This window comes from Spermophilus citellus (genome assembly GCF_964194105.1).
Source record: "Spermophilus citellus genome assembly, chromosome: 10".
In the NCBI taxonomy this organism is placed as follows: domain Eukaryota; kingdom Metazoa; phylum Chordata; class Mammalia; order Rodentia; family Sciuridae; genus Spermophilus; species Spermophilus citellus.
Genome location: NC_138197.1, coordinates 131,761,707 through 131,785,191, shown reverse-complemented (window position 1 = coordinate 131,785,191; position 23,485 = coordinate 131,761,707). Strand labels below are relative to the sequence as shown.

Here is a 23,485-nt window from a genome sequence, read left to right as displayed (position 1 = left end):
CTCGTGCCTTGGTTTCCACATCGTTTGTGACGTGGGAATGGAATTCAACCAGTGGTTTTCAGATTTTGTGGGGTTTTGTTTATGGCACAGAACTCATTTTCTTCCAGCAGAATTGTGTGGTGGTCACACTTTCAGCTGAAGCAGGAGTCACAAGTGGCTGCTTACCCTGGAGCCACCCCCCAACCCCTCCTGCAAGGCCCCTGGAGCCCTGCAGTACAGTCTGGAACCCCCTGGCTATTCTGCTTCTCCCCACACACACACACACACACACACCAGCATCTTGTGACCTGGTAGCTTGGTGTCCATATGATTTGGACTCAAGACACACTGGCCAGTCTCTTTTCTGTGTCCTCTTCCCAGCAAGATGCAGTCTGCACCTTGCTGCTCATTTCCTAGGTCTAGCCTCAAGCTTGCAGAACAACTTGTCTTTCCCTAACCCTCCCACCCTTTCTGCTCTCAAGTGCCCTGTCACCTGATGTTCCTGTCACTGGAATCACCCTTCTCCAGCCTCTCAATTGCTGATCCATCTGGTTGACCCCACCTTTCCCTCAGGTCTTGGCTTCTGGAGACCCTGAGCTCACCCCTTCCCTGGGCTTCCCTCTAGCTCAGGGCAGTGCATCTTAGAGCAGGGCTCCCCTACTTCCTTGGGAACTCCTGGAGGGCCGAGCTCCAGACAGACTTGGCTTCTTGTCCTGTGGCCTGTGCAGGCTTGTTGGTGTGATAGAGGGATGGTAGGTGGTCAGGTAAGGGGCAGCATATTTGACCCTGACCATCAGGAGGAGCACGACTTGACAGTGGGGGCTGCACAGATGGCACTCAGGCAGAATGTTACACACACCCAGCTGGGGAGACCTGCTGACCCCCGGGCCGTGCCTGACCTTATAGTCCCTGCCCTAGATGGGGGGAAAACATGGACTTGGGAATCAGACTCCCTGGGCTCCCTTTCTAGCTGGTAGTTTGGGGCCAGTTCTCTGCTCTCATTCTTCCTGCCTAGAAAGGAGGTGTGATGATGGCCTCAGAAGCACAGCAAGGATGGCACACCACAGGCACGAGGGGCATCGGCCTCCTCCTCCTTCCCTCTCCGTCCCCACCCCCAGGTGCATCACTCTTGAGGTGGAGTGTTTGCCAGTGGTCAGAGCGTCCTCCTTCCTCTGAGCCAAAATTTGTTGTCAGTGTGCCCCATGGCAGCCCCACCTTTGCAGAAGTCTGGATTTGGTGGCTTAGGGAAGAAGACCTGCTCTGTCCCAGGGCAGAGAATATAAGTCCATAAACAGCTAAGAAAAACACCCTGCTGTGGACAGAGGGCGTCCCGGCAAGCAGACACTTGCCTTCGCCTGTCCCCATTTGCAGTCCCTGTGCCAAGGGCTGGGTCACAACTCTGAGGAATAAACAAGAAGTAAGTGTCTTATGAAGATTCTTTAAAAATATCCTGCCACCAAAACGTCCCACACCAGACATATCCCAGACCAGACACCACATCATGGACCTAAAATGGAGCATTTGCAAGATGAGGGTGCCCCTGAGTCTCTAGTCCAACACCTCTCTGACAGCACTTTTGCTTGTCTTGGAGCAGCTAAGCCCTGGGCAGCACTCAGGGTCACCTGAATGGGTTACCCAGATTCCCCTAGCTGTATCTTGGCACATGCCAGTGCGACCCTCCTACCCCAGCACAGCCAGACAGACCTTCACTATTTTTCGTGGCCATTAACCAGCCTGGTACCCGAGCTCCCCTCCCTGTCACCCACCTCATCCCAACCACATGCAGCTATAAACAGACAGCTGGCAGAGACACCTTATGCCCGCTGGTGCTCCTCATTTGTGAAAAGTGGGCTGCTGTGGCAGCTGCCTGGCTGTTTGGTCTGGGGTCTCTTATAACCTCCCAAATGCTGCTTTAATGACCAGGACAGGATCCCACAGGCCAGGTTTCTACCACCAGTGGCTCATCTTCTGGCCCCTTCCAGCCACTCCAGCCCTGCTTTCCTCCTTATGCTCCTAGAAAACTAAGTAGCAAGCGGCCAGTGGGTGTCCAGTAAGAGCCACCACTACTGGAACCATCTGGTTGGGACACAAAAATGCCTTGGAGAAATTACTTGTAACAGATTCTCCCTTCTCCCCACCCCCAGGGCTCTGCCTGTACAGCTCCCCATGCCTACGGAACCCTCTCTCCTCACCAGCCCAGGCACTTCACCACCCGCTCATGGCACCTCCTCTCTGGCCCCCATTTTGTTCCCCACACCTTCTCTGCCCTGCACTGGGACCCACTGAAGTCAGACCGAGCTGAGTGTCTGCTTACTTACCCATCTTCCACACATGGGATAATTAGGTCACACCACTCAGAAATCAAGAGAAAAGACAGAAAATAATTCTACATTATCTGGCCGCCTTTACAGATCAACAGCTCTCACATCCCGGTGTTCATGTCCAGTATTGGGGGGTGTAGACATGACTTTATGTGGTTATAATCATGGCACTGATGTTTGTGTGCTGCTTCCCCCAGTATTCCATCTGGATTATTTTTGCTGTTGATACATAATTGTGTGGCAAGATGAGGGAATGTAATCAACGCCCAGGATGTAAGCGCTGATGCCTCTGTGACCGTCTGGCTGGGAGAGCAACAGTGCCCTGCAGAGACAGCTGGTAACAGGGCAGACTCCTGGGGAGCAAAGCCCCGCACACCCGTGTCACCAGGTCAGGGGTTCTGAGATTAGTTAGAGGTGATTCTTGCCCCAGGGAGCTCTGGGCCATGTGGAGAGGCTCCCAGTGCTGCGTCCTGTTTGTAATTAATACCGGGTGTGCACATTGAGGGACGGGCGGGTGGGGAGAGCAACTGGCCCTTCCTAGAATGAGTGAAGGGTCCTCGGGTGGGAGGGGAGACCAGGGAGGGGAGGACATTTTAGGAGGTGGGAACAGCAAACACATAACTTGAATGTACCAGCTCGGCGAGGTAGGAGCAGGGCCTTAGGAGGCGGTGTGTAACAAACGCAAAGGCGTTTCTGTCATAGGAGCCAGGCATGCCAAGTTCTGTCTGGTCAAAGACCTGGAGGCTTCAGCCTGCAGGCATAGGAAAGGCAGACCTCATGGCTGCACCTTAGGTACTCCACACCCAAGCTGGGCTCCCAGCCCCTCCTGCCACACGGCTGCGGCCCTTCTGCTCCAGGCTCTCCACAGAGACCTTACATCTTTTTTTTTTTTAAAGATTGATGTGATTTTTAAAAATACCTTTATTTTATTTATTCTTATGTAGTTCTGAGGATCGAACCCAGCGCCTCACACATGCTAGGCAAGTGCTCTACTGCTGAGTCACAGCCCCAGCCCTCTGAGACCTTACATCTTGCCGCCAAACGTGCCTTTCCCCATGCTGGTCCTTGCTGCCCTAGCGAGAGGCTCCCTGCTTCTTGGTGGGGTCTGCCTCCCCTGTACCCGAGCAGCCTTCCAGCATGCAGAGCTCTCACCCCCTCAGGATTAACCAGTAATGTCCCTAGCGCCCTCACCACCTCTCTGCACAGGATGTGGGCAGGAAGCTGAGTGGCCCAGATGGCATGTGCCCATAGTCTGGGTGTGCAGCTTTCACCTGCACAGAAATCTCTCAAGTGGGACCATGTGCCAAAGGAGGGCACCATCAGGGAGAAACAGCAGCCAACTGCTGGGGAAAGGCCTGCAGCTTAACACTCTACAGCTTTATAAGGTGGAAGAAAGTGCCAAGTTCCAGTGGGACAAATGGATGCCTAAAAATTCAGAATTCCAGAAAGTTCACCTGGTTGCTCAGGCAGGACAGACCGGCCAAAAGACCCTTGTCAACCTGTGTCACCAAGAGGTCGCGTGGAGCTCCCGGCACGTTCTTGGTATGGGAACTTCTCTTTTGAGGGGTAAGGCCCCCAGCCACCCACCTGTCACCTGCAGGCCTCCTAGGCCATTGCACCCAGCTGGGTGTGCCCTCAGGGATGTTCAGTATAACCCTGTTCTTTTCCCAGAGCTCTCACTCTGCTCCCACGACTTATTTGTTTGGTTTTCCTCCTTCTCCCTCTCTGGTCTTCCATTCTTATTCACATCAAAAGAAATTTTTAAAAACTCCAGCGCCTCCCACAGATGTCTGGCCAGGAGCACATTCACAGCTGTGCTATCAGGGGTGTGCGGGGAGGAAAGCCTCCTAGTCCCGTCCTGGCTCTGTCCATCCCTGTTGGGGACCATGGGCAGGCTGCTGGCTGCAGAGCTTGTGGTTGTAGGACTGCCCCGCCCCTGCTGAGGTTCAGTGGGATGCTATAGGAGCGTGCCCAACACAGAGCAGGGCTCAAGGACAGTGAGACCCTCCCGGCTCCTGCAGCACTCTCCCCTGCCCTTGCTTAGTGATTAACAGGAGAGCTGATCTTGCTGTGGATGCCCTGGATGAAGGTCCATGAAGTGTTAGCCAGGAGGAGATCCCACTGTGACCCCAACTCTTCCCCTTTTTGCCTGCTTCCTGAAATACAGACCTGCTAGGCAGCTTGTCTCCAATGGAGACCTCAGTCCTGTATCAGGGATGGTGCTGACAGGGCAGGAGAACATGCTGTGCTGTGCTCCCTCCCAGCCCACGTGTGAAGCCATCTGTCCACCAAAGAGACAGGAAGAGCACTGAGTGCCAGACCAGTGCTGGCAATGGCCTCTCCATCAACTACCCAGGGGCAGGCCATGCTCACACTATGTTGGACTCCTTCCTCGACAAGGCTTGGACAGGTAGATGAACATAGCTCTTCTCCCATACCTTCACAGCTCCAGACACACCTGTGGCCTCAGTCCCCTAACCCACCTGCCCAGGAGCCACCTGCAGCCAGGACACTCGCTCGCTGTCTGTGCTTGATCCATCTGGTTCCTTAGCTGGATCCAAGGGATGTAGGCCCTCTTGGGCAGCCCCTGTGTAGCCTAACCTGTAGAATGTGACACCAAAGGCCAAGTAGCTGATCCCTATGCGACAGGCCTTGAGCCAGGGTCCCTAGATGGCTAAGCCAGAAGCTCCTCTCCCCAGGCCTGTTTCTATAACATTTAGTTACTTGGTCCACAGACATGCCCCATGCACTGTCCCACACCCTGAGACGCAGCAGTGCTCAAGGCAGCTCCTGTTTTCAAGGCTGTTATCTGGGGAGAGATGGGGAGGAACAATCCCAGAGGAAATGCCAGAAGCTGGAGGTGCTCTGAAGGAAGCAGGATAGGGCCACCTGGTGCAGTGGCTTGGTGGATGCTTTAGGTTGATATCAGGGGAGTGTCTCTGGGGAAGTGACTTGCAAGCTGAGGTCTGGAGTGGGAGTCAGTTGTGTCGAAGTGAGGGGAGAACACTCTAGGCAGAGTGAAAGTGTAGAGGCCTTGGGTGGAGACAGGACAGGTATGGTTAAGGGAGCGTAGAGAGATGGGGCTAGAGTTAGCGAGCAAGGGTAAGATGGTAGGGACACAGCCAGAGTGTTCTGGAGGCCTTGATGACCACAGAAGGGAGTGTGTGTTCGTGGGGCTTTTAGGCAGGGAGTAGCACAGCTGGGTGGCACTTTGTGAGGTCACTGTATGGAAAAGGACGACTGGGTTGGCAGGAACAATGTAGAAGTAGGGAGTCAATATAGAGGCCAAGGCTGTGACCTAGGCCTGGGAGAGGAAACTAGCTGGCCAGCCCAGCTGTGGCGGTGAAGAGGTGGTTGTCCTTGGGGTTTGTAGCTAGAGTTGCTGGGGCATACATATGGGATGGGTAGGCTGTGAGACTGTGGTGGGTGTACAGCCACTTGCTGAGATGGGGAGGCTGAGAACAGAACCCAACTTCATTCCATCCTGCTCTTTCATGGGAGGTAGTGATAGGATCTCAGCTGGGGCCCTGGCAGGTTTGTAGTGTCTTTTGGGCACCGAAACACAGGTAGCCCATTGGCTATTGTCTGAGTTTGGAGGTCAGTGGAGTGGAGATTTGGGTAGCAAAGTGGCATGGGAAAACGTAGGACAGGGTGAACTCGCCCAGGAGTGGAGCCCAGGCCTTGCTGCCCTGGCCCAGCCCTGCCTGTGTCTAATGCTGGCCCAGGCCGTTTTAAAGAAGGCAGTGTCCACAGAGCATGGGAGGAAGTGTTCCATTTGCATATCTGATAAGGATTTAGCGTCTGGTTTATATAAAGAACTCTTCCAACTCAAGACAACCTAATTTAAAAATGGGCAAAGGATTTGAACAGACATTTCTCTAAAGGAGATACAAGAGGCCAATAAGCCTATGGCAAGATGCTTCCCATCGTTAGCATTTAGGGAAATGTAAGTGAAAGCCATGTGGGAGATGAATTCGCACCCACGAGGATGACTATGCAGCCAAACACACCGGGGTGACAAGGATGTGGAGAACGGGATGCTTCATCTTTGCTGGTAGAGATAGACAGTGGTGTGGCCCTGTGGAAAACAGTTCCTCAGAAAGTCAGACGCAGAGCTGCCATGTGCTCTAGTGGTGCCATTCAGAGGTGCATGTCCGAGAGAATTAAAGGCATGGCCAAACAGAACTTGCACACGAATGCTCGCAGCATTATATTCATCATAGCCTGAAAGTCACCACAACCCTGAAGTCCATCTGCTGGTGGAGGATAAAGGTAGCATGGCACATATAGACGATGGAATGCCAGTCAGCCATGAAGAAGAGTGGGCTCTGGCACATGCCACAACGTGTGAAGTTGGAAAACATGCCATCTGAAAGAAGCCAGGGACAAGAAGACAAGTGTCATGTAATTCTCTTTATGAAATGTCCAAAATAGGAAAATCTGCAGCGATAAAATGTAGATGAGTGGTTGCCAGGGGCTTGGGATTAATTGCAAATGGGCGCGGGATGGCTTTTTGGAGTAATGGGAACATTCTGGAATCAGTAGTGGTGGTTACACAGCATAGTGAATGTGCTAAACACCACTCTGGTACACATTCAAGGTGGTGAGTTTTATGTTAAGTGAATTTTATCTCAACAATAATAAAACAATTGAAGAAATACGAGCAGTAGTGTGTGTACTACACATGAGCAAGCCTCCAGCAGACCACAGCCAGCTGTGCCCAGTTCTGGGTCAGCTTTAAGCCTCAGTAGACTGGGGCTAGCCTGAGAAAGACAGCAGGGGTGAGAGCCCAGAGCTGTCAGAGGCAGGCAGCTTTAGGAGCCTGGGGTCTCACCTGTAGACCAGAAGGCTGAGGTGGGCTGCCACTGCCATCTGAGGTAGCTCGCTGTTGTGCTTCCACTCTTGAGGGACTCCACTGTCCACAGCCTGCTTCTATACCTGTGATCCTGCCTGTCCAGAGCCCTGCCCAACAGTTATTCACATGCCCGGGTGGTTTGTGTTGCCAGACCCTCTGCTGAGGCCGGACCGCCATCATTTCCTTTAATTTTCTAAACACCCCAGGAACACATATTACCCCTGCATTCTAGAAAGGAAACCCAGGTGCAGAGCAAGTACTCACTGAATCATGCATCCCATCTGGTGTGGCTTGGGGGAAGAGCCAGGCCCCGTAGGTTTTGGTCACAGATTGACACCACATAGACTATTCTAAAAAGGTGTGGTCAATAGTTTAAGCTACACAGCAAATCCCCCATCCCTAGAGACCTTGAGCAGCAGGGTCTACAGGGCAGTGTCTGGGGTGCAAGGCAAACAGCCCTAAAGGCCACAACTTCAGCACGGCCCTGCCCCTCTTGGATAGCTCAGGATTTGGGTGTGACGGGGGCCTGCTGGGCTGGAAAGCTGATCCCTTCTCATATGCTTCATCTCCTAGCCCTGAACTCAAACTCTGGCCCAGCCCAAGGGGCTGCACACCGCTAACCTGCTGGAGAATCAGGACCCCCAGAGAAGGCTTCAGCTGATGGCCAGAGCAGCAAGCAGACAGGTCCCAGAAGACCCTCGTCATGCTTCCTGCCTGCTTGCACCACAGCTCTGAACAGCTGAGGGACTGCCCCAGATCTTCGGAACCTGAGCCCCAAAGCTCTGAGACCCAGCATATTTTACCCAAAATCGAATCCATCTGGTTCTCGTTTATTTACACTTAACTCATCAAATGCAATTTTGCAAGAGCCACTCGATAGCCAAGAGGCATTATGCTTCAGCTGCCCCTGCCCTTCTGAAGGGTGCTGGGCTGGGCCAGGCTACAGCCTCAGGACCAGGTGGGAGCCCTCAGTGCAGTAGGTCTGGCTGCCTCCCAGGATACTCCTCTGCCTCTGTTCCTGCCCTCAGTGGGAGCTGGAGCCAAGCAGGCCTGACACACAGTAGGCTCTGGCAGTCGTGGAGACACAGTGGGGAGCAAGCACATACAGTCTCTGTTTCAAATCACAAACGTTCATGGGAAACACAAAGCAACCAAAACTGGATCCAGAAGTAATTTTTAGTTATAAATAACTACAGACCTGAATTCTTGGTCCAAAGGAAGACAGACAGCCAGCTATTAATCAAAACAAACACTAGCACCTTGCGCCAAAAAGCAAACCTCAAGGGCAGACCACAGTCCTGCCCATAGAGGCCTTCTGGAAGCAGACGCCCTGATGGTCTGCTGGCGTAGCTCTGGGGACCCCTCCTGCTGGGAAACAACCCTGTCAGTCAGCGAGACCCCATCCCCAATGTGACCCTTGAGAGGTTGGCAGGGAGCAGGGTGGGGGCCTTAAGGCAGGTGCCTACTGAGCAGATGCAGCAGGAGTCACAGCTAAGGCCGTCCACCCCCCACCCCAATGCCAGACCTGTGCTCACGCAGGGCACTGCAGAGTGAAGCCAGGGAACCTGATCCCAGAGACCCTGTTGGGTCCTTGGTGCAGTGGCACCATGTCCTTATTCAACTAGAGTCCTCAGTGGCCATTGGCCCATGGAGAAGAGATCAGGAAGGGGTGCTGGAGCCATGGAGAGTAGTGTACAGATGTACACCGAGGACACTGAGTGTAGGGAGACACTGAGGTGCAAGCCAGAACTGTGCCCTGGGAGCTGGACGGACAGCTGGGCAAGGTGGTAAGCACAAGATGACAGCCCCAGTGATGGGTAGGGGAGGACAGAGGGGAAGAACTCCAGGGACAAGATGCTCATGCCTAGGTGGCTGGGTGGAGTCAGGACCATGAGCTGAGCTGGAGTGAGGCCCTCCTTTGCCCCATGCCAGGCCTGCCTTAGCCCTTTGTCTGTCTCCAATCCTCCCATCTGCACCTCCCACGGCCTTTGGCTGAACCATGAGTGCCTTCTGCACACCAGGGGTATGGTCCCTCCGTCTGCCCTCCCAGGCTCCGCAGTGCTCGTCTCTTGCTATGGCTATCTCCAACCCCAGCAGTTGAGGACCCCTAAGGCAGGGACAGCCAGGTCTCAGCTTCCTCTCCCTTCCTTGCCTGCACCCCAGCCTGACCCAGAAGAATAAGGGGCTCCCTCAGGTCTGGTGGCACAACCTTAAAAGAGCACTTATGTGTCAAAGGAGGGAGCATGTCCACTCCTGGAAGTACAGGCTGAGAAGGGTGACCCGCTGGTCTCTCACAGAGCTAGGGCCTTGGGGTCCTCTGCACTCCGCATCTTTCAGCTTTGCTGCCAGTCAAAAGGATTTCCTGCAGGGAGTCTCCTAGAGTACGCTTTATAGTTGTGTCCCCATGCCTCGGGGCTGCCTGCCTTCTGGGAACCTTTCTCTGTGGTTATAAATAAAGATAAAGGGCTGTAAGCTGCCGGCAGGATTCAGAGGCAGAGTGCTGGCCCAGATCCCCTAGGGATCCTGAACCCTGAATTGGAAACAGGCCAGAGCCTCTGTGGTTGGTGACACCGTCAGGCTACACCAAACCAAACCAGAGGAGAAGGGCCAGATAGGACTGGTGTTTCAAGTGTCTTGTCGGGTCACAGGCCACAAAGCAGCTGGAGCCTAGGGTGGCGTCATCTCCATGCCAAGTCTGGCTCTCCTTATCACCTTAACCCAAGATTTAGGACTCAGCCAGCCACTTTCCCTAATGGCTTCCAGAATTCTCTTGCTGGAATGGTCACAGGCTCTTCCACCCCCTGGGTCTTGTCCTGCCCCTTCTTCCAGCTTTTGCTTCCAAGCACCTCCTCTTCCTCCAGCCTCAGGTCACAGAGCTCCTTGTGCCCCTCCCTCCTCACAGGAAGCCTCTGATCCCTGTGCTATGGCCCAAAGCATCGGTGGCCCCGGGAGGGAGCTGCATCCATTTTGGTAGGCGTGCAGTGCTTGTTCCTGAATGAACAAATAGAGACATTGAAGATGGACTCAAAAGGGCAAAAAAACTTTGGCAAGAGGGACTAAGGCGGTAGGCAGGCGTTCATCTGAACTCGGGCACGTGTGAACCAGGGGACATGTTCAGAGAACAGAATCTGGAACAGTGAGCAGGCTGTGGTAGCCTAAACTGCACCCCTGTGTGTGCCCCGGAGCCAGGACATGCTCCGTGCGATAGGCTGCCTGCCTGCGGGGAGTGAGCCCCCGGCCCCGCCATATGCGAGCACAGACCTTCCATGTCATGTCCCACCTCAGCCTGCCTCTCTGCTGTGAGCAGGGAGATGAAGGAGATGCAGGTCTGTCCCCATCCAGGGCAGAGACTAGACAGCCAGGTCCTATGGTCCAGGCAGAGGAAGAAAACAATGCCACCTGACCTGGGAGTCAGGGAGGATGAATTCTGCCAGTCCGAGGAAGAAGTCACAGAAGGGTCTTGCTGGGTTCTGGAAAGATGAGTGCTTAGGGACAGGGGAGGGCAATTAGCACTGTCACCTGGGCAGCCTGCTCCTCCATGACTGGCCTGGACACTTTCTCATCCGCTCTGTATGGGCCCACTGGGCTTCAAATCCCCTTTCTGCCTCTACAGGGCCGTGGGCAAGTCTCTTCCCCTCTCTGTGCATCCATGTTCTCTGAGAATCAGGAACAGTAAGAACTCTACCCCTAGCATGGGGCTGTGTGTGCTTTAGCGAACCAGCACCCGAGCCCTGAGCTGGGGCCTGGTGGCAGCGCATGCTGTTGTGTGGGGGGGTAATGAGGCCACAGTGCACCCAGCCAGCCCTAAGCTCACCTCTGAGTATGGGCATAGGGTGGACAGGGTTCCCACACAGGGGCAGCCACCCAGGCCCATCAGTGCTGGCAACAGCCAATTAATTTATGGCAGAAAGGAAAGAGCCTGCTCATGCCACAGCCCTACTGGAGAGCTTCCTGGAGGACAATTTGCAGTCCCCAAGCTTTGGAGCACTTCCTGCAGACAAGGCCTGGGCGCTGCCCATGGGCCTTCAGGCATTAGGGGAAGAATTTGGGGAGCCTGACTCCCAGGTGTGGGCCCCCTTCTCTCCATAAGCACCCCTCTCATACAGAGTGCTCCAAGTGCTGGGGGACCATGAAGCAGGGTGCGCTGATTCCCCCATTCTCACTTGTCAGAGCCAAAGACTGTTTCCCACAGTGCCCTGCTAAGCCTGATAGGGGCCTCCCAGTGTCCCATCTGCCCCGGCTGGTGGGCAGCCATCTCACAAGCTCAGCTACCCCAGCTGGCTGCCCTCTAGCCCTCACTGTGGTCCTTTGTGAGGGCTAAAGACTTGGGGTGCAAGAGGTGTGAGGGGGACCTCAGGCCTGAAGAGACTCAGCATTCATGATTTTCAGCCCTATTAGGGAGTGCAGGGTGAGGCCTGTTTGGACACAGTGGAAAGGGTGCAGAAGGGCAGCCCCTCTTCCCGCCTGCTTAATCTCGGGTTTTATCATTTGGGAGTGAGGAAGAGAAATGTTTACATGGCCTTGCGTTTGTTTCAAATTATTCATCAGTGTTGGCGAGTCATTGTTCCCTGCTAGTGTAAACAGCCATGTCCCTAAGGCCAGCCACCCTGCCAGGTCACTGAGGGTTTGTAGATGTGTTACGTCAACTGCCCTTTGTGCTTTCAGTGAGGTGCAGAGCTGGGCCAGGCCAGATGGCTGCAGATGGGTGGCTCCAGGGGCAAAGCAGCATTTCTGCACTGAGTCCAGCGTTGGGGAATCTGGATCTACTTTGTTTGCCTCTCAGTTGAACCTCTCCCTGGGTGGGGAACAAGACACCAGGCAGAGAGCCTGAGAGCCCCAGGAAGACAGGCAGCAACCAACTGCAGAGGCCCATGGCTAGGTATGTGCCCTACCTGGGCATAGGTAGGTGCCTCCAGGGTCCTGTTAGGCCAGTGATGCTGCTGAGTCACTCAGTACTACTTGTAGCCAGCTGCCCTGGAACCGACAGCCATGTGCTCAGGTTGGCACCCAGGTTCAAGCTTGCAGGAAGAGAGCCATTTCTTCATAGCATTGGTCTGAACACATGCACAGTAGACCTTGGACTTGAGTCCTGCCTTCACTTTGCCCATCTCATGGCTTAGCTCTGAGCCTTTGTGTCCTCATCAGTAACAAGATGTGTCACATGGGTTGCTGAGAGGCCTGGTGAAGCCTCCACCTGACACATACTGACCCCCAGGGGAGGTGAGCTTTGTGTTATTAAGAGATGAGGAGGACAGAGTGTCAGGCGTAGAGCTGTTCATGTGCAGGTTGAAGGCCAATGCCACTGAGATGTGGAGGGGAGGCGGCCACTCACCGCACCTTAGGCCTGGCCCCAGTAAAGGTGCCATTGGCACTGGGCCTGCAGAGAGCCATCAGCAAGACTGTGTGGAGAAAAGTTTTGAAAAAATGAATCTCCATCCCTCCTTCCGGGCTTCCCCGGGGTCAGACTGTCAGGCTCAGGGTCTCATCACGCCGCGCCTCTCAGCAAGAGCTGCCTTTACATTTGAGCCTCAACCCCTGGTGACTTTTAGAGTTCAGAGCTCTGCTTCCCTCCTCTGGCTGCCACACGGCTGACATCTGAGCCTGCCAGAGAATAATGACAAGCCTCGCCTAGGGCCTCAAAGGCAGCCGCGGTCTCCTGGGTGGTAAAGTGCTCTGCTGTCCGAGGGCCTAAATAGGATCCAGCTGACACTGCTCCAGAACTGCACTGTGCCAGGTTCATGGAAGGTCACTCTGCCGGCCTCTTCCCTTTCTCACATCCTTTTGGTCCCAGGAGTGAACGATGTCAGTGTTAGAACCGTCTGAAATCCTCAGCGCTGAAGTACATGTGCACGCGTGTACTTATATACATGTGTGTGTATGTGTGCATGCGTCTGAGTGTGTGTGTTGGGCATGGGGGACTGGCTAGAAGCAGCCAGTAGCTCACATTGTCATTGTGGTTTTATATATTTGCCTATTAAAATGACAATACAGCCATGGAACATTAAGGTTTAAGAAGCCCTTTTTTCATTAAACAAACTGACAGAGCCGGGCCTGTGGCTCCGGTAATTGAAACATGCTGCTGTCCAGACCAGAGCTCCATAAAGACTCTTTTCAGCCAGTCACACCCTTTGTGCCAGCAGCCTCTGGTCAAAAATGAGTGTCGGCACTGAGGTTTGTCCTCCCTCCCTCCTGGGGTGGGACAGACCTCTCAGCAGCCTCCCCAACAGTCCCAGCAGCCAGAGGTCAGAGTCTTTTCAAATCCTCCCCACCTTCTGGGCTTTTAAAATCCATCTGCCAGCCTGGACCTTAGGGTGGTACAGGCCACCCTGGCCCCAACCTCCCCTTGGCTCCAGGGTCTTGTGCATCTGGTTGTAAACTCGAGGAGGGCTGCAGAGGGGTGATGGCTGTCTGTGGTCGGCGAGACTCTGTGTTTTGTGGGAGACAATTTGAGCTGCATTGTCTTCCTGGAGAGGGGGGATCCAATGATGTCAGGGAGAGCCAGGGTTTGGGAGTCAGTCTGCTAGGTTGGAATCCCATGTGGTACCTTGGGCAAGTGACTTTGCCTCTCTCTCCCTCATTTCATCAACTATAAATGGGTTAATATACAAACATGGCTGCAGGGTTGCTGGGAGATTAGAGGGATTGATATGAGGGAGACACAGAGCTGTGCTAGGCACCCAGGAAACCACTAGGGTCCGCCTCCTCACAGCCGTAGTCCCTGACTACTTCTGTGGAGTCACTCTGGAGAGCACCGTTGTTGAGTGTAACTGTGGCACCATGGAGTGCCTCGGAGATGCCATGGCATGTGTCTGGATACCCCCATGTGAGCTCCACCATGCAGCACGCCCAGGGGTGCCCCTCTGGCAGCACCAAAGTCCTCCCTGGGGGGGGTCCTTCAGCACAGTCTAGAGAAATCGGTGGCATCAGTGTCCCGCCATCTCAGGTGGTGATCTCTCTCTGCCTTCTCTTCCTCTTCTCACAGACGTGGATGAGTGTCAGGACAACAATGGTGGCTGCCAGCAGATCTGCGTCAATGCCATGGGTAGCTATGAGTGTCAGTGCCACAGTGGCTTTTTCCTCAGTGACAACCAGCACACCTGCATCCACCGCTCCAATGGTGAGTACAGCCTCTTCCGAGCAGGCACACCGCCAGCCCCACAGAAATAGGCGGCCCCCAGAATCTCCCTCTCCACATGTGCACTCCAGGGGCCCTAGAGTCAAGGGAGTTTGGACAGGTGGCCTGTCTTGTGCTTCTGGTGTTGGAAACCTTCTGGGCTTCTTTCCTCTGCCACTACACTAGGTTGTTGGGATTTCCACTGTGTGTGTATGGAGACAAGGGGACACAAATGGCAAATATGATCCCCTTCTCCAAAGGGGGCTCGAGGTCTATAGGCTGCGCCACCTTCCTGTCTCTGAGTCTGCATGCTCACTGGGGTACCAGCCTGCTGAATATCCTTGTGATTGGAGCCTGCTGCCCTCTGGAGGCCAGGTGGCATGGCAGGCCTGCCTGGAGGTGCAGAGGGACCGGGAAAGATTCTGGCCAGAGGGGGAGCAGGCCTAGCCTGGGACAGAGCCTGGCCACAAGCCAAACCCAGCACGTGGAGATACTTGGTGTCAGGGCACTGGTGATCAAATCCTGAAGTTTGGGCCTAGGAAAGTGGGCCTGTAGGACAAGCTCCCAGGGAGAGGGGCCTTATGTGCAAAGACAGGGGATTTTCTCTTGGCTAAGACAGAGTAAGCACCAGAGTCCCTGGTAGGGCTGTGGGCTGCAGCAGAGCCAGTCAGGAAGGCAGTGGCCAGAGCCAAGGCTCTGGAGGCCTGGCTGTTCTGAGTGGTCAAGGAAGATGTGAGGAAAAGGACAGGCCAGCCCCACTGCCCCTTCCCCATCACTGATCCTCGAGCAGGAGGCTGGAAGCCCAAGGCCAGGGCGTGGGCTGTCTCTAACACCAGACCCCAAGGAGTGGCTCACACAGAAGGCAGGGGTCAGAGAGGGCCACGTTGGACCAGCCAGAACACAGCCCCCACCCCATCCCTGCCGTTCCTCAGGCAACTCCCTGAACTTCTCTGAGCCTCAGCCTCGTCCACAAAACAGGCCCATGGTGCTGACCAGCAGTGTCGGAGCTGGAAGGAGACCTGCATCCAGTGGAGGGTGCAGAAGGCCTGGGTGCTCTCTGGGAACCTGGGTGTAGTCTTGTTAGGAAAGGTCTTGTCCTGAGAAGGTGAAGGTGAAAGCATCCAGATTGCAGAGCTTGGCGACAGAGCACTCATGCCTCAGGGAGCGTCTTAGAATCTATTTGTTCTGGTATTTTTTCACAGTCAAGTCAGGCATACTGGTTGCTGACCTGGCAGTGTCCCCAGGAGGACCTAAAAGATGAGCTCCATGGCTCCCAGGTCCTTGCTGCACCGGTATCATGCAGATGCCCACAGCCACCCCACAGGCCCATGGGCACATCTGGGCTGGCAGCAGTTCATTGGGCACCTTCCAGACCCCAGCTGTGGCACTGTAGGGTGGAGCTGCCCACGATGGAGTCCGACTTGGCATTAGAGACGTGTTAGAAGCATGTCTGCGGAGAAGGAGTGTGGGAGGGAGAGTCCAGCTTTCCTCAGGGAAGGGGCTTCCCCAGGGTGACTGCTTCTGGTAGCTGTGACACTCCTGAGGCCAGGCTCCTGAGCACCTTTTTAGCACACGCAGGTGGTGTGTGCTTGTTCCTCTGAAGAGCACCTTTCTCCCTGGCAGATGCTGGAGGGAACTGAGACCCCTAGTTAAAATAAGATGGGCAGGAAGGACACAAGCAAAAGACCAGAGGGCCTGTTTGTCACAGGGACCTGTTTGGCCAGTCGGCATCACTGGGCTGAGGTGTCGGCAGGGGCAGTCAGGGGAGTTGCTGGTGTGGGGAGCCCATCAGGAGCTGCTCCACTGCTGTGAGGCTGAATGCTCCAGCTTCCCAGCTGCCCTCAAGGGAGGCGGACTCAACCCTGTTGATGGGGAGGAAATGGAAGCCAGTCAGGTTAGGAAGACAGAGTTGGAGGGGAGCCCAGGCACTCTTGCTATGGGGCTCGCTGTCTAGGACGTAAGACTACTGAGGAAAGAAACAGGTAGTGAGACACATTAGCCAGAGCTTCCTTCTTGAGAAGGAGACCACATTTGTGCAGAAATGGAATGTTGAGAAAGCACCACTTGGAAGTTTAGGGGCAGTATATAGGCAGGGCCTGTGCAAAGGCCCTGAGGTGGGAAGTCACCTTGTGCAGAATAAAAGGCATGCATGATGGTGGAGAGCAGTGAGCAACAGGAGAAGAGCCCAGGATGAGGGTGCTAGAGGGGCCTGAGCCCCGGTGTGCTGGTAGGCCATGGGCAGGAGTCTGGGGAGCTTTTGAAGACTATAGAAATTAGGCCATAGGGAGAGTAGAGGGATCTAGGAGGCTCTGGAACTACCAGGGGCTGGGCCTCAGGTGAACTGTGCACTGGCTGAAGTATAGTGTGACCCTGGGCATGTGGATCACTCTACCCAAAGGCCCCTGGGGGACCATATCCTGATTTTTAAGTGAAACCAGAAATCCAGATTTAATCAGAATACAGATGTGGGGGCTTCAACCCCTCTCTGCATTAACTGATGTGTTAGTTTCAAGAAGACATTCCTTTCATTAGGATCTTTGGTGGAATCTCCAATTTGTAAATCTGAGCAACGAAGCAAAAAGAAAAAAACAAAAAACCCAGAGAACTTTTTTGGTGCCTCCCAAAACATAAGCAGGAGCATTGTGGCAGAGGCTGTGTGGAGGGGCCAGGGCTCAGGACGAGCTCACTGGACACAGACCACCTGCTCATCAATGCCCGGGAAAAGACAGGGACTTGGGTGCCTGGCAGCTTGCCCACCTCTCTGAGCCTGTGCTTTAATCAGCGTTTTTATTGCTGTGACCAAAAGACCTAACAAGAAATAGGAGAAATTTTATTTCATTTATTTTTCAGTTTCAGAGCTTTCAGTCCATAGATGATGACTCCATTGTTCAGGCCTGAGGTGAGACAGAACATAATGGCAGAAAAGTGTATAGGAGAAAAGCAGCCCAGAACCTGGCCACCAGGAAGCAGAAAGATCCCCTCTCACCAGGGACAAAATATAAACCCCAAAGGCACACCCCCAGACCTGCCTCCTCCAGCCATACCCTCCCTGCCTGCCACCATTAACCTCCCAGTTAATCTATATCAGTGGATCAGTTAAGTCTCATAACCTATAATCAATTCACCACTAAGGTTCTTGTGTTGTCTTGCAAATGAGCTTTTGGGAACACCTCACATCCAAACCATAACAGCCTCTCTGTAGTTGTGACAGTTGCTTACTACTAGTGCCAGTCACAATAAAGACTGTTATAGCTCAAGATCAGAGCCTGCCTGGAGGTGCTAGGACTGAGCTTGTTTTGCACTCAAGTGACCTCTGATTCTGTGGCTCCTGAGAGTGATGGATCCAGAGCCTTTTGCAAATTAGATTCCCTTGTGTCACTTGATTCCTCTAATGCCTGTCTAGCTCTCTGGGGCCTCCCAAAAACAAGGTGGGGCGGGGCACACAGGCTGGTTTTGTTTACATGGAGCTAATGCATGAGGGGAGTCAGGCAGGGTCAGTTCAGACTGCTGGCTGAAAAACAAGGTCATGGACTGAGCCTTCCGAGTGGCCCCACTTCCCAGGTGCCAGCACATATTACCTGAGACTCTAGAGCTGTCCCAGGCTCCCAGCTCTAACTCTCTGTGCAGTCTCTGCAATCACTCCTGCTTCTTTGGGTCTGTTTCCTGTAATAGGGGCCCAGGTACCCCTCTGTGGCCAGAGGGTACCATCAGGGAAGTGCTGGCGGCAAGTACAGCACATGCCCCTAGGGGTAGGACACATGTAGATAGTTTCTCCAGGTCTTTAGAACTCAGGTTTGACTTGGGGACACACCCAGGCTGCTTCCTGTCCTTATTAAGTGAGAGGAGACCCTGAGTTGTTGAGTCCTGGCCGATCCCTCTGCCCAGCCTCTAGCCCAGCAAGTGCTGGCTACCCTTGGTTTGGCCCACAGCCAAGACCATGAGGGCCAGCCCTGGCCTCTGCTGCCCCTGGCGGTGCCTGGTTGCCCAGAAACCGGGCCCTCCACCTCTCTCCCTCTCTCACACTAGCTCTCTTATCTTTAAAATATGTCGTATTTGTGCTCCAAGAAGACTTTGCTTTGGGGATGAAGGTTCCCAGTGAAGAATTTCTTCTCAGGATCTGCCAGCATCAGTGGGGCTGGAGAGTTCTCTGGAGGCCTAGTGACAGCAGGCTCAGACTTCCTTCTCCGCCCTTGGTGCACTCACTCGCCATCCGCCAGATACTCAGCGACCTCCGACCTCAGGCTTGGCTCTGGCGAAGCTCAGTCTAGTAGGGGACGGAGTGCCGAGTAAGGGTCTGGGAGTTAGGATCTAGGAATCAGAGCCAGGAAGGCAAGCCCCAGAGCTTCTGTGGTTTTGTGGCTTCAGTTTTCTCAGAGCCCTCATTGTGAGTGGGGAGGGAGGGAAGAAGAGTACGAGGTGACAGGTAGTATGGAGCATCAGAACAGCATTCAGCTCACCACAGTGCCACTGCTCTCCTGGGCATCTGCCCCGGAACAGGGTGCCTATACTGCACACAGGCAGGCTCCTGTTCCTCCGGCCAGGACACTGCACATTGATCTGAGTGTGTTTCATGGTCCGATTAAAGTTCTGCTGAGTTTGTTTAAACACTTTGTATAAACTCTGGTAGGAAACTCTGTTGCCCTTTCTCCACAGCACTCCTGTGGGACTCAGGGCCATGTGTCCACAAAGGTCAAGGCTTGGCATCATGAGTGACACTGGCTCTGGCCAGATTCAGGGGGGTCCAGGAGTAGGAGAACCTGGCTTCCCCTGGATGGGCTGGTGGTGGGGAGAAAGCTGCCCAGCAAGAGCAGCCCTGAGCACAGTCCCCGTGTTCCCTTGCCACATCTTCATGGTGCCCCACTTTCCAGAGTAAGTAACTGAGACTCTGAGATGTTGAGCAGCTTACACAAGGTTACCAGAGGCATTGAGGGACAGTGCTCTGCCAGTCTGGCCCCAAGGTCCAGGCTTCTGAGCACCTGCTGTGCAGAGAGCAGACACTGCAAAGGCTCCAGGAACCCCTCTTGGTGCCTGGCCCAGGTATAGTGAGACTCCAGCAAAGCCCTGAGGTACAGTGGAGACACCCCTGTGCCCCTTTAAGCACCAAATGTTCCAAAACCATTTTGTGGTAGAAATTTTCTGGAATGTCTCATATGCTTCCTTTCTCTCTTTGGGCAGCCTGAGTTGGCTTGGCCTCTTTTTTCCTATAATTTGCAATTTTTATTATGAACTTAGAGACAGCCACCCCTCTTAGAGACAGAGAATATTTGTTAATGTTTGTCCCCATGCTGAATGTCCTCAGACCTTTGGGAATCAAGTGAACACTTTTCTTTGGATATTGCCATTGCTGGCTATCTCTTGCCACTGTCCTGTGGTGGATCTCCCTCTGAAGATTGGCAGCCACCTTTTCCATAAACATCCAGATCAAAGACTAAGGAGCTGCCAGCTTGGCCAGAGTGCTGTGAGCTGTGGAGCCAGCCTCACGGATTTCCGAGTATCTAGGTATGCTGTGGATGGCCGGATTCTGTGACGATGGCCTCTGGTTAAATCAGACTAAGTTATGGTGCTTATTAAGCCATGGAAGAAGTATTTTGGAGATCTCTTCATTTTATTTGTAAGTTTATAAGGGTGAATACCCCAAGTTTAATTGGGGAAAAATAATAGGAATCTTTAAAACTTTTTATTTGTAAACAATTGTGGATTCATAAGAAGCTGCAAAAATATTAAAGCTGGATTCCCCGTAGCCTTCCCACACATTCCTGTGAGAGCAGTGTCTTGCTTACGTCACTTGAGCACTGGAAACTGACTTTAGTGTGTGTACCTGGCTCTGTGCTGTTTGTTTGGCTTTGTGGGGGTGGGGTACTTGGAATTGAACTCAGGGGCACTCAACCACTGAGCCACATCCCGGCTCTATTTTGTATTTTATTTAGAGACAGGGCCTCACTGAGTTGCTTAGCACCTCACTGTTGCTGAGGCTGGCTTTGAACTCATGATCCTCCTGTCTCAGCCTCCTGAGCCTCTGGGATTACAGGCCTGTGCCATCACACCTGGCAGTACTCTGTGCTGTTTTATTACACATGGGTTCACACAGCCACCATCACTAAGAATTCGTGTTTTAGGAATGACCAGATACTCTTTGCCAGGCATTGTTATGAGCACTGGGCTGGGACTAGGAGGGCTGTGTCATTTAATGTCCAAGCCAGTGCACTGTCAAGAGTGAAAGGAGGCACAGTGAGTAGCCCTGCCAGGTAGCAGGTGTGAAGTGGGTCCAGGCAGGCCCAGGGATGATCCCCTAATATCTCTGCATTTGACCCCTTGAGCCCTAGGAATGGGGCACCAGCCACACCCATGCAGGATCTGTGGGTCAGAGACAGGTAAGTACTGTGTGCCCAGAGTCACATGACTCCTAGGGGTGGTGGTAGAACTAGGACCCAGGTGGTCTGGGTTCAAGTCATGATCACCTCCCATGGCTGCACCCCAGTGTTCAAAGGAACTATAGCTATCTTCTTCCCTCCCCCTCCCTCTTTGGGTGTGCAAATTGAGTTCTAAAGAGAAGAATTTCCTCACAGCTTGGATTGAGGAGGTGGAGTCCAGCCCTGCACAGGCCTGGACATGGTATGCCAGGTGGTCAGCATGGGCCTGAGGGGCAGGGCCTCAGGCTTCAGTCAGTGGGCTGGTTAAGGCAGAGAGGATGGGAGCCAGAGCAGGGAGAGCCCTCAGACACCATCGCTCGGTGGCTGCCCCAGGGCCGGGGAGGCTGGCAGGACGGCGCAGTGCTCCCCGCCCTAGTTCCTGTCTGCACAGACTCTTCTCACTGGAGGCTCTGCTCAGACCCCTGCCTGGGCCAGGGCTTTCCTGGCACAGTGCGTTTGACTGTCTCCAGAGGGGCTGCGTGCCGGCCTCTCCTGCCCGGGGCCCTCCTCCCCTCGCCCTGTTGACGGGCCAGGGGCTCTTCTGTCCAGGCCAGCCCGGCCTCTCACCATGGCTAAGATTTCATCTGCGTCCTGGCGTTCCAGAGGCTTCTTGTCTATTGTAGAGGGCGGCCCCGGAGCCAGAGCCACTCCCACGGCTGGCAGAACCCAGAGCACCAGAACCCACGTTCAGGAGGACTCGGACCTTGCTGCGAAACGGGCACCTGTCAGTCGTGAGGAGAGGAGTGTGACCCCGTTTTAAGACGCCACTTGACTTGGCTTGGACAGAGACGAGCGCTTGAGAGCAGGGTGGCCATGGGGAGGCAGGGGCATCGGGGAAGGTGACAGGAAGGTGGCTGAGGGAGAGGTGACAGGACGGTGGCTGAGGAAGAGATGACGGGAAGGTGGCTGAGGGAGAGGTGACAGGACGGTGGCTGAGGAAGAGATGACAGGAAGGTGGCTGAGGGAGAGGTGACAAGAGGGTGACTGAGGAGAAGGTGACAGGAAGGTGGCTGAGGGAGAGGTGACAAGAGGGTGACTGAGGAGAAGGTGACAGGAAGGTGGCTGAAGGAGAGGTGACAGGAAGGTGACTGAGGGAGAGGTGACAAGAGGGTGACTGAGGAGAAGGTGACAGGAAGGTGGCTGAGGGAGAGGTGACAGGACGGTGGCTGAGGAAGAGATGACAGGAAGGTGGCTGAGGGAGAGGTGACAAGAGGGTGACTGAGGAGAAGGTGACAGGAAGGTGGCTGAGGGAGAGGTGACAGGAAGGTGGCTGAGGGAGAGGTGACAAGAGGGTGACTGAGGAGAAGGTGACAGGAAGGTGGCTGAGGGAGAGGTGACAGGACGGTGGCTGAGGGGAAGGTGACAGGAAGGTGGCTGAAGGAGAGGTGACAGGAAGGTGGCTGAGGGAGAGGTGACAAGAGGGTGACTGAGGAGAAGGTGACAGGAAGGTGGCTGAGGGAGAGGTGACAGGAAGGTGGCTGAGGGAGAGGTGACAAGAGGGTGACTGAGGAGAAGGTGACAGGAAGGTGACTGAGGGGAAGGTGACAGGAAGGTGGCTGAGGGAGAGGTGACAAGAGGGTGACTGAGGAGAAGGTGACAGGAAGGTGGCTGAGGGAGAGGTGACAAGAGGGTGACTGAGGAGAAGGTGACAGGAAGGTGGCTGAGGGAGAGGTGACAGGACGGTGGCTGAGGGGAAGGTGACAGGAAGGTGGCTGAAGGAGAGGTGACAGGAAGGTGACTGAGGGGAAGGTGACAGGAAGGTGGCTGAAGGAGAGGTGACAAGGAGGTGACTGAAGAGAAGGTGACAGAAAAATGGTTGAGGGAGGTGACAAAAGGGTGTTGGAGAGGGGAAGGTGATGAGGGTGACTGAAGAGAAGGTGACAGGAAGGTGACTGAGAAGGAGGGGACAAGATGGTGGCTGAAGGGTAAGTGACAGAAGGATGACTGGAAGGAAGGTAACAGGAAGATGGCTGGTGGAGGTGACAGGAAGATGATTGAAGGGAAGGTGACAGAAGAATGGTTAAGGGGAAGGTGACAATAGGATAGCTGAGGAGAAGGTGACAGGAGGGTGGCTGAAGGGGAGGTGGAAGGACGATGACTGAGGGGGAGGTGACAGTATCTCTAAGGAAAAGATGACAGGAAGATGTCTGAATGTCTGAAGGAGAGGTGACAGGAGGATGGCTGAGAGGGAAGTGACAGGATGTCTGAGGGGAGGGTGACAGGATGAGGGGAAGATGACGAGATGAAACGGGAGAATGGCTGGGGGAGGCGAGAGGCAGGCTGGCAGAACTTCAGCAGAGCCCTGTCTGCCTGGCGGCGGCTCTTGAGACTGTCCTGTCCCTGTCACGTAGGTGCAGAACACTTCAGTGGTGGAGTCTCTGGACAAGGCTGAGCCTTGTTCTCTCTCTAACATGGGAAGCAGAGGTCAGCGGAGCCGAGTGATCAGCCAGTCTCTCCTTTCTGTTTTTCTTCTTACTGGGCTGGGGGTGACCACAGGGGCTTGTGCGTGCTGGGCAGGTCTCTGCTTCTTAAGAAGCTGAACTGCTTCATCTCCCCCACTGTCTCACTCAGCGTGTGATTGACGGTGTTCAGGAAAGACTTGTGCCAAGTGTCGATGCCACTCTGCCTCTCCTGAATGGCTTCCTCCCACCTGGCCCCAGCTGGGTCTGAAATGATCACAGGGACTTGGCATGGGAGACAGGAAAAGCTCAGGAGTTAGGGCTTCACCGAGTCAGGAGCTTGGGCACTGTGGAGTTTCAGATCTCCCTGCACGTGTTCTCAGGGCTAGGGGAAGCAGGACTCTGCC

The 23,485-nt window shown here is 54.3% G+C and overlaps 1 protein-coding gene across 2 annotated transcripts in view; it reads left to right on the top strand.

Moving 5' to 3' along the window:
- Positions 1–23,485, top strand: part of SCUBE1 (signal peptide, CUB domain and EGF like domain containing 1) — a 126,431-nt gene that overhangs the window by 33,854 nt on the left and 69,092 nt on the right. For both annotated transcript variants that reach the window (XM_081309227.1, XM_081309228.1), the window contains exon 4: positions 14,138–14,272. In XM_081309227.1, the coding sequence (XP_081165353.1) occupies positions 14,138–14,272 (135 nt within the window). The remainder of the gene's footprint in view (positions 1–14,137; positions 14,273–23,485) is intronic.